Source organism: Hemiscyllium ocellatum, chromosome 25 (assembly GCF_020745735.1).
Source record: "Hemiscyllium ocellatum isolate sHemOce1 chromosome 25, sHemOce1.pat.X.cur, whole genome shotgun sequence".
Taxonomy (NCBI): Eukaryota; Metazoa; Chordata; class Chondrichthyes; order Orectolobiformes; family Hemiscylliidae; genus Hemiscyllium; species Hemiscyllium ocellatum.
Window position 1 is genome coordinate 46,567,895 of NC_083425.1, and position 19,614 is coordinate 46,587,508.

Consider the following 19,614-nt stretch of genomic DNA (forward strand, 5'->3'; position numbering starts at 1 on the left):
TTAAAGAATACTGAGCTGGTCTGGTCAGGGAAGGAAAGGGTGGAAAACAACAAAAGGATAAAAGGAGAGGAAGACTATGCATTACAGATATAAATCAGGTCTTGCATGTGAACTTAACTCTCTGGGTTCTACAACTAAATCACCTTGACACAAGGCCAGCCTAAACGAGTATACCACTACTATTTTAGACTTCATTGGGAAGTGTGCAGAAGACTGTGTGCCGAAGAAGTTAATCTGAATGTTCCCCAATCTGATTGGGCGATCCATTCCCTACTGAAGTTTAGATCTGAGGTGTGCAAATAGGGCAACCCTGACCTATTTAGTAAGGTCATCAGAGACGCCAAGAGGCAATGCTAAACTAAGTTTGTGACCCAGACCAACCACATGGACACCTAACATTTATGGCAAGGCTTACAGAACATAATGAGCTACAAAACAAAGTCAAACAGAATTGTGGGCAACATTACATCTCTAACCGACAAGCTCAATGTATTCCACGCTAGCTCTGAACAGATTAATGAAACAATGTCACCTTTCCCAACAGCCTCGGATGTAATTGTACCCATGGGTCACCGCTACAGACATTATGTCAGCCTTCTTGAGAATGAACCCACTGAAAGCGATAGGCCCAGATGGAGTTTCCGGCCGTGCATCCAGATCCTGCCTGGAACAGCTGGCGGGAGTATTTGCTGATGTTTTTAATCTCACCTTACTACAAACTGAAGTCCCCAGCTGCTTCAAGAAGACCACCATCATCCTGGTACCAAAGAAAAATCATGCAGCGTGCTTCAATGACTACTGCGTGTGTCTTTGACCTCCATAATTATGAAATGCCTCAAGAGGTTATTCAAGGCTCACGTCAGCTCCAGCCTACCACATTGCCTTGATTCTTTGTAAATCGCCTCTCAGTGCAACAAGCAGACACCACCTCCCTGGCCCTACAATCATTCCTGCCACAACTGGATTACAAGGATGCCTATACCAAGCTCCTGCTTATTGACTTCAGTTCGCCTTTAACACCAAAATTCCAAGCAAACTAATCTCTTAACTTCGAAGCCTCGGTCTCGGCTCCCCACACTGTAATGGAATCCTCGACTTCCTGACCCATGACCACAATCAGTAAGGATAAGTGACAACATCTCCTCCACAATAATTCTTGATACAAATGCCCTGCAAGGCTGTGTACCAAGGAACCTTGATTAACCGACATTTGATTACCTGAATATCAGATTATCTGGCAAGATTGCAAGGTCCCAACGCTTGGCTAAATTATGTTATCCAGTTTCAATTATCCAGAATTCAATTAACCTAACAAAATACTCCCTGCTCGCGTCCTCTGGATAATTGAGGTTCCTTTGTACTCAGCCCCTATTATACTCCTTATACACTCACAACTGTTGTGGTTCTGTTCGCCGAGCTGGAAGTTTTTGCTGCAAACGTTTCGTTCCTTGGCTAGGGAACATCATCAGTGCTATTGGAGCCTCCTGTGAAGCGCTGCTTTGATGTTTCTTCCGGTATTTATAGTGGTTTGTTCTTGCCGCTTCCGGGTGTCAGTTTCAGCTGTAGTAGTTTGTATGTGGGGTCCAGGTCGATGTGTCTGTTGGTGGATGTTCTTGCCGCTTCCGGGTGTCAGTTTCAGCTGTAGTGGTTTGTATATGGGGTCCAGGTCGATGTGTCTGTTAATGGAGTTTGTGGATGAATGCCATGCCTCTAGGAATTCCCTGGCTGTTCTCTGTCTGGCTTGTCCTATGATGGTAGTGTTTTCCCAGTCAAATTCATGTTCCTGGTTGTCTGAGTGTATGGCTACTAGGGATAGCTGGTCGTGTCATTTTGTGGCTAGCTGATGTTCATGGATGCGGATTGTTAGCTGTCTTCCTGTTTGTCCTATATAGTGTTTTGTGCAGTCCTTGCATGGTATTTTATAAACTACATTAGTTTGGCTCGTGCTGGCTATTGGGTCCTTTGTTCTAGTGAGTTGTTGTCTGAGTGTGGAAGTTGGCTTGTGTGCTGTTATGAGTCCTAAGGGTCGCAGTAGTCTGGCTGTCAGTTCTGAGACGCTCCTGACGTATGGTAGTGTGGCTAGTCCTTTTGGTTGTGGCATGTCCTCGTTCCGTGGTCTATCTCTTAGGCATCTGGTGATAAAGTTGCGTGGGTATCCGTTTTTGGCGAATACCTTGTATTCCTCTTCCTCTTTTCACAGTTCTGGTGTACTGCAGTGTGTTGTGGCTCTTTTGAATAGTGTCCTGATGCAGCTTCATTTGTGTGTGTTGGGGTGGTTACTTCCACACTCAGACAACAACTCACTCGAACAAAGGACCCAATAGCCAGCACGAGCCAAACTAACGTAGTTTACAAAATACCATGCAAGGACTGCACAAAACACTATATAGGACAAACAGGAAGACAGCTAACAATCCGCATCCATGAACATCAGCTAGCCACAAAATGACACGACCAGCTATCCCTAGTAGCCATACACTCAGACAACCAGGAACATGAATTTGACTGGGAAAACACTACCATCATAGGACAAGCCAGACAGAGAACAGCCAGGGAATTCCTAGAGGCATGGCATTCATCCACAAACTCCATTAACAGATACATGGACCTGGACCCCATATACAAACCACTACAGCTGAAACTGACACCTGGAAGCGGCAAGAACATCCATCAACAGACACATCGACCTGGACCCCACATACAAACTACTACAGCTGAAACTGACACCCGGAAGCGGCAAGAACAAACCACTATAAATACCGGAAGAAACATCAAAGCAGCGCTTCACAGGAGGCTCCAATAGCACTGATGATGTTCCCTAGCCAGGGAATGAAACGTTTGCAGCAAAAACTTCCAGCTCGGCGAACAGAACCACAACAACGGACACCCGAGCTACAAATCTTCAACCACACTCACAACTGTCCGGCCAAATTCCACCTGAATTTAATTTGCAAGTTTGCTAGTGACACCACTATTGTCGGTCAGATCTCAAACAATGACGAGACAGAATGAAGGAAAGAGATTGAGAGCTTAGCAGCATGGTGGAAAGGCAACAATCTCTCCATCAATGTCACCAAACCGAAGAAGCTGGTCAATGACTTCAGGAAATGGAATGGATGGCAAGCCTCCGTCTGCAACAATGGTGCTGAGGTGGAGATGGTCAAGAGCTTCTAGTTCCTGGGAGTGATGATCATCAACAATCTATCCTGGTCCACCCATGTCACTGCGGTGGTCATGAAAGCACAATAACATCTCAACTTCCACAGGAAGCTAAGGAAATTCAGCATGTCAACAGAGAATCTTACCAATTTTTATAGATTCAGCATAGAACGCATCCTATCTGGATGCATCACAGTATGGTATGACAACGGCTTTGCCTAAAACTGCAAGAAATTACAGAGAGTATCAATACAGTCCAGCCCAGTCCATCACATGAACCAGCCTTCCACTGTCTCTGTTTATACTTCCTGCTGCCTCAGGAAAGCAACCAGCATAATGAAAGACCCCTTCCTCTCCGGTTATTCTCCCTCCCACCCTCTTCTGTTGGGCAGAAGATATAAAACTATGAATACACGTATAAATAGATTCAAGAACAGCTTCTTCCCTACTGTTATCAGACTTTTGAACAGACCTCTTAATATTGATCTCTCTCTCTCTCTGTCTCTGTACCTTCTCTGCAGCTGTAGCATTATAATTCTGCATTATGGTCTGTTACCGTAAAGCACTTTGTGTGGTAATATCTGCCTGCAGAGCATGCAGAACAACACTTTTCACTGTATCTCATTACATGTGATAACAATAAATCACTCCATCAATCAATCAATGTCTTACTGGGTCACTTTACTGAGCTAGTTATAAAGAGCAGTGAAAGCAGCATGGGCTAAAGTACTGTGAGTGCAATGTCTATCCAAATAGTTGTCCTAAAATATACTCTGGCCACTTTACTTCATCAACAAATTATTTTATGTCATGTCTTAAATGTAATTAAAGATTCCAAGACACTTTGTAAAGGCCTTAATGACACAGAACCACTGAAGAAGATATTAGGTCAAATGACTAACAGCTTGGTTAGAGATAGATTTTAAGATATTTCTTAAGTGGGAAATTGATGTAGAGAAGTTTGCCTTGCGAGGAAATTCTCCAAATGTCTAGACAACTGAAGACTTAGTTGCTAATAGTGCAACCGTTAAATCTCTGAGTTCCAAAGAGCACAATATATCTCCGAGGTGAGTGGAGCTGGAGGAGGTTGCAGAGATTGGGTGGGGGCGCTGGGGATGGATATTTTGATTTTCTAAAGGATAACTAATGGAGAAAATTGATTTTTTTTGTGACCCATTTATCAAGCACAACAGGTTTGACATAGAGTGAACTTACAGCACTTTTCTCCTGAGCTAGCAGAGTATTCTGCTCAGGCTCCTGGATTGGTGGAGCGAGCTTCTCTGTTTCTGCAATGGCTTGTTGGAGCTCCTCTTCTTTTGCTCTCATCCTGATGTTCTGGCCTGGCACATGCAGAAGTGGTTTCACCTACAAACAGTAAAGGGTTATTAACACAAACGTGCATTTTAGCAAAAAGTGGAAAGGGTAGTGGTAAAAGTCTATTTTAGAGGATGAAAATAGTACAATAACATAAAGCAGCTTCAGAATAAATCTGTTCTCATTTGCACTGACTTCCGTAGTTACATTCTGTGCAGAATGAGACAGATTTGATCATGTCTGAGGCAGAAATTATTTCTCAACATTTTTAATATAAATAGATGAAGTTATTTCTAAACTGTACTCCAACTTTACTTATGTTACAGTTTATAAGTTTTTGTCAAACCAGATCACCATTACTGTAAAGATGAATTACAATGCATCATGTTGACACACTCCCAGCATTTCCCCACCCACCTAGTGTGTAATGAGAAAAGAAAACTTGAAAACCCTTCGGGGGCAAGAATGTTTCTGGTTGCTCAGGGCTGCTGTTCCCGAAAGTTTCTCTGTTGAAGTTTTGCTATCGAAATTGTGAACATGCTGTAAAAGAATGTGTTTATGGTGTTGTCAGAAATGCTGAACAGAGCAAAACTTAATTACCTTTGCAATATGTGGTTACACAGGGCGACCAGAAGAATTCTAAACCAACTGGAACAAATCAAAGTGAAAAATGCCAAGTCTAACACTTAATCATACCTCGCTTGGCTCATGCAGCTGTCTCAGGGAAGAAAATACCTTGGATGGTTGCAGCTGGCATCCAACATGATGCTTACCCCAGATCCGAGCTGGAGGCAACCCAAAGGGTAATTCTGGAAGTGTTAGACCAAAGGCAAGATCTATTTCACTGGAGCTATAACGCCTCATGAGTATTTTAACTACAACAAGAGAGTGAATTGAAGTGAGGCTGGAGGACCCGGGTCAAACCAGTGCAAAGATTCTATTACCTCACACATGACTGGTATTTGGAGAACGCATTATAATGTAAACCAGCCACAATTTACAGAAACACAGCAATTTTCTCTATTCAGCAAAGAAACTGTCATCTAAACCTGTCATCTGCAAGTAATCATTGCTTAGTTCCAGACATAACAAGAGAGCAATCAATGGAATGCAAAACCTCCAGCCTGCATAGAATGCTTCCCAAGTGCGTTGGTTGAGAGTAAGAAAATAAATGGATCAATGTAATTGGATATTTCACGTACTGTGCAGTTGCTCAGCAGGAGAAGCTGAAGACAGAACTGGAAGGTGGTTGCTGAGGACTGTTCGAATACTGTAATGGATCATCACCCATTGACTGTAGGTTACAAAAAGTGGCAAAAACCCCACCAGCAAAGGAAGTATAGATTGAGAACCACTTCTGGAAGCCAATTGGACTGGAAGAACACCAAAGGGTGTGAAGACTACAGTGGAATATGCAAGGAGTAAAGTGAGCAAACAGGAATGAAAGGAGGTGAAATGAGAAACAAAGATAAACAGAAACAAGCAAATAGTGATAGAGGGCATGACTGAAAGCATAAATGTGAGCATGAGAGATTAAGAAAGTCAGAGAGGAAAGAAAGCTAAGTAGCTTACTAAGAAAAATAAAGAAAGCAAGACACAATAATAGACATTACAGCAGCGAGGTAGGTCATTCAATTCATCATGCATGCATCATTACCAGCGCGCACTTGAAGATATTTGTTCTAATCTAATTTCCCTGCTCTTTCATTATATTTTTAATAGGTTTTTCTTTTTTCTACTATTTAACTAATTCTCTTTCAAATTACTTCATAGTGTAATGCATGGCTCATTCTAATCACCTTCTCCAAGGGGAAAGCCTATTTAACCCTCTCCCTCCATTTTGTCGACACCAGTGTTGTTCCTTGCCAATTAGCTAATAACTAGGTTCATTTTCCCTATTGACCTTCTCAGAATTTGCACAATTTTGAAAATCAGTGCAAACTTCACCATTTAGTTGATCTCCTTTAGTCTGTACTGAAGCCAAGATATCTAAAATATTTTCTTTTAGTATTTTAAAATATATAATTTTTTAAATATTCAGAATTATATTGACAAGTTCTGTTTCAGTAAACTAAACACAACCACATGGCTTCTTCTGTTGCTATTAAATATAATCAACTGCTTTTAAACCCATCCCTTGTTACTTTAAAACAGGAAACATAGGAACAGGAGTAGGCTATTCAGCCCTAAAGTCTGTTCTGCTATTCAATGTGATCATGGCTGATTTGTGGCCAACTCCAGATACCTGCTTTTGGTCTATAGCTCTTAATACCTTTGCTTAAAAAAAAGTGATCTATCTCAGATTTTAAATGACTAACATATCCAACATCCACTGCAGTTTGTGAAAGAGTTCCAAACATCTACTTTTTCTGTGCAGAAGTGATTCCAAACATCTCTCCTGAATGGTCTGGCCCTAATTCTCAGGCATGTCCCCTAGTTTTATAATCTCAAAGTGGAGTAAGCAGTTTACCTTTATGTACCCTAGCTTTCAGTCATGCCCTCTATCACTCTTTGCTTTTTTCTGTTTATCTTTGTTTCTCATTTCACCTCCTTTCATTCCTGTTTGCTCACTTTACTCCTTGCATATTCCACTGTAGTTTGACCCTGATTAGATCACCCCATAACACTTCTAAATTCTAGAGAAAGCAGACCTAACTTGTATCATCTCTCCTCATAACCTGACACCTGAATTCCACGTATCATTCTTGTAAACCTAGTTTATACTCCCTCCATGGCCAATAAATCCTTCCTAAGGTGTGCTCACAGTGTTCCAAGCGAGGCCTATACAAGATTTTGTGCAGCTGCAGCATAGCTTCTGCAACCTTGTGCTCCCGTCCTCTTGATATGAAGGCCAACGTTCCATTCCTTTCTTGACTACTTGGTGACATTTTAAACATATATGTACCTTTGCACTCTTTGGACTTCCATCTTCAAATTTCCTTTATAGATCCAAAATACATTTTGAACAGCAATTACAAAGTAATTGCCCCTTCATCCGCGAGGAGCGTTTGGGACCTTAGACAGTGACAAGAAAGTAGGTGAAAAGGATGATATAACATTTCCTGAACTTGCATGGAAAGGTGATGGGGGAAGAGGATTGGACTGTTTGGGGTCCTCGAAGAGTCAACTAGGACGTGTAGTGGCAATAGTCCTTTTGGAGTTCTGATGAGGGAGAAATATATTTGGTGGTGGCTTCACACTGGAGATGATGGAAATGGTGAAGGGTGAATTGAATATGGAAGCTGGTGAGGGCAAAGGAAGCCATATCATAGTTACGGAGAGGAGGGGAAGAGGTCAAAGCAGAACTGTGCTAAATGGGCTAGACACTGCCTGTTTGCCTGATGGTGGGGGAATCCAGTGTTGAGAAACAAATGTTGTTGAGTTGGTTTAGATCTTTGTATAAGATCTGTACAGTACCCACTTTGTTCTTATTTGACATTGGTGAGGCTCTTCTGGAATACTGTGTTGTCCAGTTCTGAATTCTGATTGTCTAGTCACAGGAAGGACATTACCAAGTTGGAGAGGGTTCAGAGGAGATTTACCAGGGTGTTTCTGGGTATGGAAGGTTCGAGTTATTAAGAAAAGCTGGATAGGCTGGAACTTTTTTTACTGGAGCGTAAGAGGTTGAGAGGTGACCTGATAGAAGTTTATAAAATGAGAGGTATAGATAGAGTTAAGGGTATTTGCTTTTCCCTAGGATGGGGGATTTTAACACCACGGGGCACATTTTTAAGGTGAGAGAAGAGAGATTTCAAGAAGACATGAAAGATAAATTTTTCACACAGAGGATGGTTCATGTGTGGAATGAACTTCCTGAGGAAGTGCTGTGTCAGAGGCTGAGGGCTGACCTTATAGAAGTTTACAAAATTATGAGGGGCATGGATAGAGTAAATAGGCAAAGTCTTTTCCCTGGAGTCAGGGAGTCCAGAACTAGAGGGCATAGGTTTAGGGAGAGAGGGGAAATATATAAAAGAGATCTAAGGGGCAACCTTTTCACACAGAGCGTGGTACGGATATGGAATGAACTGCCAGAGGAAATGGTGGAGGCTGGTACAATTACAACACTTCAGAGGCATTTGGATGGATATCTAAATAGGAAGGGTTTGGAGGGATATGGTCTGGGTGCTGGCAGGTGGGACTAGATTGAGTTGGGATATCTGGTCGGCATGGACAGGTTGGACCGAAGCATCTGTTTCCATGTTGTACATCTCTATGACTCTATGACTTTAAGTGCTGGATGCAGGCACAATTCCAACTTTTGAAAACATTTGGATGGATATATGAATAGGAAAGGTTCAGAGGGCTATGGGCCAGGAGCAGGCAGGTGAGACTAGTTTAGTTTGGGATTATGTTTGATATGGACTGGTTGGACCAAAGGGTCTGTTTCTGGGCCATCTGGCTTAATATTAAAAAATGGATAATCTCATACTTGCTTACTTTGAAATCCACTTGCCACAGTTTTCCCATTCACTTTGTCTATCAAGGTTCTGTTGTGAGTTTACAATGTTTTCAATGTCATCTCACTTTATGTATCAGCAAAATTGTATATATGCCATTATCCAAGTCATCAATAAATAATGTAAGTAATTTAGGCTCAAACAGATATCCCTGTGCATTGGTTCCATATTGCCTATTTGAGTATCTACCCATTATCCCTATTTTCTATCGACTGCTACTCAACCAATTCCCTGCAATGTCAGCAATTTACCCTCAATTCCATGGGTTTCTACATTAATTAATCATCTCCTATTTAGGACTTCATTAATGCCTTCTGGAAGTCCATATGAACAACATCCATAGACATTCCACCATCCACTGTCACCTCTTTGAAAAATTCAAGGGTTGTGGGAAAAGAACAGTGGCAGAAATTTAGAGGTTTTTACAAAGAGACATCACAAGGAGTGGTAGATCAAAGGGCCTCTTTCTGTCTTGTATGATTCTATAAGTGGGAGAACTCCATATCACACTCACGGCCAATCAGTTATGTAGTTAACAGGTTTGTGAATGGGCAGCATTATTTCCTGGCACAGTGCCAAGTTGAGAGTACGGGGCAAATACTGTGGGCAAGTGAAGATAATAGAAATGTTTGAATATTGGGGGAAAAAAAGTATGCAGTGCAGTGCAAGAAATGCAGAGCCAGTCAGGCAACATTTGAGGAGCAGGATAATTGGCGTTTCAGGCATAAGCCCTTCCTCAGGAAAGCCCTTCATCAGAGCTTATGCCTGAAACATCAATTCCCCTGCTCCTGGATGTTGCCTGACTGGCTGTGCTTTTCTAGCTCCACACTCTTCGACTCTGATCTTCAACATCTGCAGTCCTCACTTTCTCTGAAGTATGCAGTGCAGTTAGAAAGGGGAAGTGTTGGAAATACTCCAGATGGTCAGGCCGTATCTGTGGAGAAATAGAAAAATGAAGGTACAGCAGATCTGTGGCCTTCATCAGAACTGATAATAGTTAAGGACAGGTCAGATTTTATACAAATGCTGAGGAGGAAAGAGAGGAGGCCAAGATGGTACTTAAGAGGATTTAACAGATAAAAAATAACTGGTAATGTAAATTCTGAGCAAAGTAATTTGATGACTGTCTGGAAGGCATGTGTGGTTAATATCCAGTCACAAGCGAGAACATGGAATGTCACACCTGACAGGTGCTAAGCAAACTTCAAAGAGAAAGACATCAAAAGGAGAAATGCACTCCACCTGAAATGTGAACCTGATGAGTTTTCAAACAGTGAATATAATGGACCTAAGCACAGTGCAACGTTTATATTTTTCTCTTTCAACGAATGCACATGAAAGTGGGTTAAAACCAATTTTAACTCTAGTCTGTCTATTTTAGTGGGTAAAAGTTACAGCTGAGAAAACCTCAGGTTATCCCAGCATTGCAATGAAAAAGAAAGGAAGATTTTCTCTTCCTTTTCTGGAAAACAAAAAAGCAAATGTAACCGCAGTTGAAAAGAAACAAGACAAAGGTCTTTGAACTGACCTGCAAAGCTAAGTCTCCATAAATCAACTGTTCACCTATCTACAGTTATGCTTCTGATATCACCCAATACAAGAGCCCAGAACAGCCCATAATCTACTCCTGCTGGAAGTCAGAGATCAAGAGATCAATCTATAGAACTTTGGAAAAATGCTATCTTTATTGACTTATTTCTTATTTCTATGCATATGTGTGTTACTTTATTATTTCTTCTGTCCTTAAGTATTGAATAAATTCACTCTTTTGTGAAGAACTCAAGAAACCCTGCTTAAATTGTCTCCTTTTAAAACATAAATTCATTGGGTCAGGGGAAATAAATCCATCAGGGAAGGGTCCTCTTCAAATTAACATAGTTGAGTGAACAATGAAGGGGATCTAGTTCACACCCCTCCATCCTCTTACCCTGGAGGCTAGGATATTCCACCTGAAACAATAATTCGTTGGGGAACCTCACAAGAAAATGAATGATGGTGTAAGGCAAGAGGGAAGAGTGTAAGGGAACAAAGGAGCAAAAGATTGGTCAAGATGAGCCATGAACTACAACAGGATGACCAAAAACTACCGTCTAAAAAAAAAGTTGGGAATAGTGCTTTACAACTGTGTAAATCCATGCTGAGTCTTGATGGTTGTAAAATAAAGAACATACTGCAGTCACTGAAACAAGTCATAGTCCCTTATGTCCATAACATAGACTTTTGCAATTCAAGCTATGAATTCATCTTATGGATCACAAATTTCCAATATCATGCATATTAATCACTCTGCATGGACGTGGAGATGAAGGGATAGGGCAAAGTGAGTTTTGTCCAAATCCAGTCAGTCAAATCCTAGAATTGCTCTAGTGTGAGGTAAGCAAATGGCATAAATTTGAGGCAGAACTGAGGACTGCAGATGTGGGAGATTAGAGTCGAGAGTGTGGTGCTGGAAAAACATTGCAAGTCAGGCAGCATCCAAGTAGCAGGAGAATCGATGTTTAAGGCAAAAGCCCTTTATTTTGCCTGAAATGTTGATTCTTCTGCTCCTCAGATGCTGCCTGACCTGCTGTGCTTTTCCAGCACCACACTCTCAACATAAATTTAAGGCAGTCTGTAACATAATTTAGAATCTCCTATAAAGCCTTCAACAAACTTCCTAAGAGGAATATATTTGAAGCAAGAACAAAAAAGATAGACTTGCATTTCTGGCATATTTTTAAAATCACCAAATGATTCAAAGTACCTTTGCCACTGATGAAGTTCATTTCACAGAGTATTTACTGTCACACTGTTGGACATCCACATGCTGTGCACAGTGTTCTCCTACAGCAGCAATGAGATATATGACAGATGATCTATTTTTGTGGATAAATATTGGCCAAGACCCCACAGATAGCGCGAATTGAGGCAACATATCACAAATGCTGGAAATCTGAAACAGATGCAGAGAATACTGGAGAAACTCAGCAGGTCTGCTAATATCTATGCAGAGAGAAACAGCAACTTTTTGAGTCTGGTATAACTCTTCTTCAGAATTCAACAACCTTTCCCTCTGTCTTTCAAGCTGTTTTCGTCTCCCTCTAAGGGTCCCTCAGTCTGAGAGTCTTTGTAAGAAAGATGAATTGCCTACTTTGTGTCAGTTTATGAAAATATATCAATTGATTTTTTGAAATGCTTCAACTACAGCTCACAAAGGCTTGTCAATGAGCTGCATAGTGTGATTATGCAAGCTCCCATTCAGAATATTCTGGTGTACCTTATATCAAAACGAGGCCATTTAAACCATGACTGACTTGTAAGGATCTCATTGATAACAGGACAAGTCGTTGTTTTACTTGTCCATGTGGTAAACTCAGCAGGTGCTGTCCAGCCAGCACATCAGAAAGGTATGGTGAATTATAATATTGATCCACTGCAATCATGTGGTAAAGTTTCTCTCTCAGTGCTGGAAGGGAGTGTGTTGTTTTAATACAGCAATGATATATTTTCATGGAGAAACTCAACAGGTCTGGCAGGATCTGTGGAGAAAAACCTGAGTTAACGTTTCGAGTCTAGCGACCCTTCTTCAGAACTAGACTTGAAACTTTCTCTCCACAGATACTGCCACATCTGCTGAGTTTCTCCAGCTATTTGTGTTCATGATTTGGAGACACCAGTGTTGGACTGGGGTGTACAAAGTTAAAAATCACACAACACCAGGTTATAGTCCAAAGGTTTGTTTGGAAGCATTAGCTTTCGGAGTGTTCCAGGTGGTTGTAGTCCCTGATGAAGGAGTAGTGATCCCAAATAAACTCACTTATGTTCAGGCGTGTTTCAGATCTCCAGTATTTGTAGTTCTTTGTTTTATTGATATATTTTGCCGCCCTGGTAATTTGGAGGGGAGCTTCAAAATGTATGCATTCCAATACTTCTGCTGCTCTTACCCTTTAAAGTGGCAGAGGTTTCTGGTTTGGAAGATGCTGTTAAACCTGAGATTAACCTTGGATTAAAATGATAAGCTTTCACCACTAACATGATGCCGTCAGAATGTATCACCTGCAAGATTCACCAAGGTTTACCCCATGGGAATATCACAGTTTTTGGAAAAGGAATCCTGTTTAAAACACAGGCTCCAAGACCAGAAAGGACAAGCCTTTCAAATTTAAAACTAAAACCAACCCCACCTAACAGATTCATTGATCACCTCATATACCATCTCCAAATTGGCTAGGGAGTCAATGACATCCACTGTATATAATCAGGGAGCCAACTGAACCCATCAGAATGTAGGAGAAAGTGAGGACTGCAGATGCTGGGGATCAGAGCTTAAAAATGTGTTGCTGGAAAAGCGCCGCAGGTCAGGCAGCATCAAAGGAGCAGGAGAATCGATGTTTCAGGCATAAGCCCTTCCCTGAAATGTTGATTCTCCATCAGAATGTAGGTCACACATCATACAATATTTCAAGATTAGGAGTTCCATTGTCTTGCATTCCCAGCTGGATGACGGGGAAATTAAACAATATGCATTCAATCAAATCTTTATGTCCAGGGACAGATTGAGGAAAGTTTTGTTTGTTTTTACTGCCTGAATAGAGCAGTCAGAAAACAATATAACTGGAACAACCTTGGAAAGGAAGGTGTCAAACCATGGGAAAAGGAAGGAAGTACAATGAGGCACTCAACTCGACAAGATCAGCACATCAAAGCACTGTGTCTCTCTCTATTATCAAGACCAAGGGAAATCCTGTCACCAAACAAGAGTTTGATGACAGAAGATACAATCTGGGAACCAATGTCAACAGGGAGAACATTTCATTCTAGCCTGCAGAAAACTCAACCCAGTGCCATACTGAGAGTTGCCTGCCCCACATATCCTGACAAACCTTAAGTCACTTTGGAACTTTAACAACCGTGAGTAGGGGAACCTGGAGGCATTTACTTCAATGAAGTCCAAGAGCAAATAATCTGCTTATTTAATAGTCATTTCAGAACATTTAGCATCAATTGTACCACAGTGATGTTTACCATACATTTTAAAAAGACACACTTATTATTTAAACTCTGAAAGCTGTGTTGCTTGTAATATTCATTGTCCTTCAGCGTGATTCATATAGATAAACCCACACCTTTGATCATAAATACACGAGTGTGGTGATGACTAACCAGGCTGAACGACCCTCACACAATGAAAAACACATGACAGTGGTGAAGGAAATAAATGTTTGAGATAATGAATGGAATGAATGAGTACTTCGCCCTGGAGGGCGTAAAGCATCTTGAGCATTGTTGGACATGCAATCATCCAGGCAAGTGCAGAGTATTTCATCCTGACTTATGTCTTGTGGATGGTTCACAGGCTTTAGGGAGTCAGCTATTTCATTCCACACCACAACACACCTAGCTTCCAAACTGGTTTTAGAGTCACGGCATTTTTACAGCTGGTCCAGCTAGCTTTATGGTCAATGGTGATCCTCAGTCTGTTGATAATAGGAATTCAAAATTGGTAATGCCGTTGAACATCAAGGGGAGATGGTTTGACTCTTTCTTTTGGAGATGGTTATTACCTAACATTTGTGCAGTACAAATATTAATTGGTATTTGTCAGCACTAGCCTGAATATTATCCAGGTCTTGCTGTAAAAGGGCAAACTCTTTCAGGGTCTGAGCTGATGTGAATGGTATTGCACATTGTGAATCATCAGTAAACATTTCTACTTCCTATTTCTGGGCTTATGGTGGAGTCATTGATGAAGCCATTGGAGATAGTTGGACTGTGCACACTGCACATGCACATTAACTCTGATGGGAGTCTATGGGTGGGTAGCAACTGGCTTGCTGGAACTCTGTTTTACCAGGTTTAGCTGCCTAATTCTTTCAATCCTTAATAGGGACCCACATGAAACAATGCTGAAACATGGGAGGCTGCATTCAGGTGTCTCTGAGGGTGAGAGTTTGCATGTTCCTGACTTGGTTAGACAATGGTGGGTTGTGACACATGTGAGATAGCACAATCCAGTTCAGAATTAACTACAGCTCTAACTGTCTCTCTATCTCTCTCTCTCCCTCTCTAGACAAAGATGCTGACAGAATGGTAGTGTTCCTGGATTAAAAATCCAGGAGCCCAAGTGGCCTGGTGAGGTGAATTGACATTCCACCAGAGCAGCTGAGCAGATTTTATATTCAATTAATACTGATTGTCGACTAAGATTATTGTAAGGAAAAGTTTGGTTTGCTAATGCCCTTTGGGGAAGGAAATTTGCCATCCTCAACTGGTCTGGCCTACATGTGGCTCCAGACACAAAACAATGGAGTTACCGCTTAACTGTGCTCTGAAATGATTTAGCAAGGCAACCAGTTCAATCAAACCAACTAGAGGGGAAAGAAAAACAAGTCTTTTGTGAAGCTCACCTCTACATTCACAATGACAATCAGGGTAATATGTGGCTTGCTAGTGACTTTCATTTCCCAAGAACAACATAAAAATACAATGAAATTTGCCTTTCGAAGGGAATCTGGAGTTCAAAAGTAGTTTGAAACTCCATTTTAAATGTTAATCTCTCAGTCTTTTTCCATATATGTTTATAATGGTGAACCAAGAAAAAAATGAAGGAATTTAAAAGATACTCTTCAGATATCCTAAGTTTACAAGGCTTATCTGGAACTTGTCACATAACAAATACATTAGCCTGATGTAGGTCAAACATTAGGCCTAGAATCACAACTTTACTGCTATGTATTAGAATCATAGAGCCCTAACAGTGTAGAAGTAAGTCATTCAGTCCATTGAGCCCACACTGACTTTCCAAACAGCAGCTCAATCTGGCCCAACCTCTACCCTGTTACCCAGCATTCCCATGGGTAATCCAATTCGCCTGCACACCCCTGGAAAGTATGGATAATTTAGTATGGCCAAACCATCTAACCTACACATCTTGGGACTGTGGGAGGAAACCCACGCAGACACGGGGAGACTGTGCAAACTCCACACAGATAGTCACTCGAGGCTGGAATCAAATCTGGCTCCCTGGCACTGTGAGACAGCAGTACTAAGCACTGAGCCACTGTGCCGCCCACATGATTGCATTTTTGTTATTTATGGGATATCACCTGAATACATGTAATTAATTACATTCCATCCAACCCAAAATGTTGCTGTTGTACACGCACATTTATCTGGCGTATTTAATAATAAACTTCCAGGTGCACAGATTGTTCTGGCAAATATTTCCTTTTAAATGCCAAGTCAACATCATTTCTGAAGAAAGTAATTACAATGATCTTTAAGAAAGTGCTCCAAATCACACTGTTTGATTTCACAATGAAACTTGATACCATCAGCACAGTAAGTTATTAAATCTAGAATTTCATATTTCCTTATCTTTTACATTAAAACCTCAAAACTATCAAATAGATCTGCAGGTGTGAGGAGGACAAGGAATTTAGTTAGATTTGTTGTGTAGCAACTTCAACAAAGGGTCAGGAAACTTCCAATCAACAGGCAGTGCCAGACCTCAATTGACATGGATCAGATTTGGAATAGAAAGGAATTTCCAAAACAGCCACAGAAGAAAATAAAAAAAAATCACCATGACAACTTAACGGATTCAGCAAAATGGAGTTTTGACTCCAGTCAAAAGAAACTCTGTCTCCTGCATACTCCACGTCATGTCCTGCTTTTTCATTGTATTGCCAGATACTTTGAAGCAAAAGAGGTGGCTTCCCATTGCCTTTCTTACCTGGTTTCAAAGTGAACATAATTCCTCTTCATTAAAGATCTTCCAACTTCAATCTGCCAACTGCTATCCTCTATCTAAGATTGGAAATCTTCTTCCCGCACCACATCCACATTTGTTCTCCAATCAACATTATTATTAAAATCTGGTCATTACCACATTGATTTTTGTACAAGATTGCTGTGCACGGGGCTTGCTGTTGTGTTTCTGAAGTTACAACATGCAATGGCAAGTCAATAGCATTTCTTTGGTGATATCATGCTTTTAGACATTTGGTGGTCATGGAAGGTGCTATCGAAATGCAATTTTTTTTTCAAATAATAAATCAGAACAGGAATTTTGGCACAACACCATTCAAAAAGCTTATGGCAGATCTTTCACATCAAATCACTTCCTGCACTATCCCTTAATTCCTTTGGTGTCTTAAAGATGCTCAACAATTAAGCGTGTACAGCTCCCTCTGATAATACATTCTAAAGAGTTCTCAGTAAGAGAAGAAATTTCTCTTCAAATTGGAAGCCACCTATTTGTAATACATCATTCTGTGTTCTCAGTTTCCCCAGCCAAGGGGAAGTCCCTTAAGAATGTTATATCATTACAATTGTGTCAGTTCTCAGACATTTTATCTCCAGGGAATATAGGCCTGTGAAAGGGGCAAAGGACAGTAAAGTATTTTCATCATCAGAAAGTGCGCACTGACAGTCAGGAGATGAATCTGTAAGGATTTGATTCTTCAATATAATCAATTGTATGTATTTGAATATGATTGGATAATATAGTCATGCAAGTTAGAATGACCATTGTTGGACAGAGATAAGAGTGTGTAACTGTAAGTGTGCTTGTTGGAAAACTGTTATGTATAAAAGTAATATAAAGTCATTGTTTGTAACAAATTGAAGAGTTGTGAGCCATCTTTGATTGTTTCACCTCTCATATAGGAATGAATAAATGCTTAGACCAAGAAAGCCAAGTCTCATTTAGTCTTTAAAGGATCAAAGGATTAAAATATTCCCTTTCATTCTGGTGGACATTCATTGCACTGGGGCTTGTCCTTCTTTACATAAGGACAGCAAACTGCACACAGCACTCTAACTGTGTATCCTAGGTTTGTCCTTACCAATACCCTGTATAATTGCAGTAACACTTCTTGTTGATGAAGTCCCGATGAAGGGCTTATGCCCGAAACGTCGAATTTCCTGTTCCTTGGATGCTGCCTAACCTGCTGTGCTTTAACCAGCAACACATTTTCAGCTGTGATCTCCAGCATCTGCAGACCTCATTTTTTACCCCCAGTAACACTTCTTATCCTTGAATTCCTTTGCAGTAAACACTCTTATAGCATTCACCTTCCTAAATATTTGTTATACCTCATGTTAACTTCCTATGAGTCATATAGAACAACTTCCGGGTCCCTCTGAATGTGAATGTTTCTCAGCCTTTCATCATTTAAGAAATATCCCGCATTTTTATTTTCCTACCAAAGGAAAAGTCAGCATTTTGCATATTGCATTCCTGCTGCCATGTTTTTGCCCACTCACCCTGGTTAATTACCCGTCCGCAAACCCTTCACTGTCACCTAACTTAATATTGTCAGCAAACGGAGAAACATTTATTCTGTTTAGTCCTATTATCATAATATATGAGTTGTTTTCAGCACAGCCTATCAATACTCTCCTGTTCTTAGCCCTCATTATTACTTATTCAGCTTCTCTTCATCCTAGCTGATTATCAATAATCCCCTTGTATGCCTGCCCTTTCCATATCTCTTTCTCTCTGGGATCCATCTCCCCTCCCTCACTGCCCAAACATGTCCTTACCATAAATACCTCTTTTTTCTAGCTGCTATTAGTTCTGACGGAGAGTCACCAGCCTTGAAACGTCAACAATGCTTTATCCCCATACCTGCTAAGTTTTGTCAGCAGTTTCCATTTTTATTTCAGCTCTCCAGTATCCACAGTTCTGTGCTTTATATTATCCCATTTATTCCTGTTGTTTTCTGCCCTGGAACCAATCCTAATCTATACTAATGCTTTACTCAGAATACCTAATGTTGTGTGATAACCTCATGCACAACTTTTCAAATGCTTTATGAAAATCCAAATATATGACATTAAATAATTTGCCCTTACCCATTCTGCAGTTTGAATAGATTGAAGAAACACAAATTTATGAGCCCTGGTCATATTTGATTCTCTAAATCCCCTGCTACCATGTCCTCAATAATAGATTCTAGCACAATGCTTTTAGGGAGGGAGTTCTTGGATGCTGATCCATTGACAGTGAAGCCAAATACAGATCATTCATTTAGTTTGTAATGAAATTTGATTATTACTCATTATAATTTACTAATCCATTTCTTCAATGGGCTAAAGTTTGCTCACATTAATCTCTTCTTATTTATATACCTAAAATAGTCATTTAGAGATAGAATTTGAGTGTTTTTGAGAAAAATAGATCATGCTGTTGTGCACATTGTTGTCCTCCTATCAAGACAGACACAAAAGTGCCAAATTTCAAAGGGAACAACAATTTAAACAGTATGAAAATAAGATGCTGATTGGTTGGCAAATGCACTCTGCTGGGCACTACTGTAATATTGTCCCATGTACGTTATTCAATTCAAAAAAGGCATAATACTTAGTCATGTTCCTTTTGCCTACAGAGATATGTCTATATGTAGCTATTGATAAGCATGACAGAATGACAATGAGAGCCCAGCTGTACTTTAAATTGACCATCTGTAGAACTCCTACAGAATGGGTTTATATCAATAGAAATATTTAGAATCTGGTTTTCCCTAATTGCTAATCTAGTCTCACAGTCCCCTTTCTACTTCCTTTCAGTGTTTTAGTCCTTCTTTGCTGAATTCTATAATTGCTCTGTCTATTATTTGATTACTTTAAGATCATCAGAAATAGGAACAGGAGTAGAATATTTGGCCCCTTGGGCTTGCTCATCATTCAATAGGATCAT

The 19,614-nt window shown here is 40.5% G+C and overlaps 1 protein-coding gene across 12 annotated transcripts in view; it reads right to left on the reverse strand.

Annotated features, from left to right (window-relative positions):
* Positions 1-19,614, reverse strand: part of LOC132827667 (myosin-16) — a 289,190-nt gene that overhangs the window by 232,976 nt on the left and 36,600 nt on the right. For 10 of the 12 annotated variants that reach the window (XM_060844286.1, XM_060844285.1, XM_060844290.1 and 7 more), the window contains one exon: positions 4,375-4,524. In XM_060844286.1, the coding sequence (XP_060700269.1) occupies positions 4,375-4,524 (150 nt within the window). Of the gene's footprint in view, positions 1-4,374; positions 4,525-5,169; positions 5,288-5,675; positions 5,740-19,614 lie in introns of those variants that run through there. The other 2 variants (XM_060844295.1, XM_060844294.1) reach the window with 2 other exon arrangements.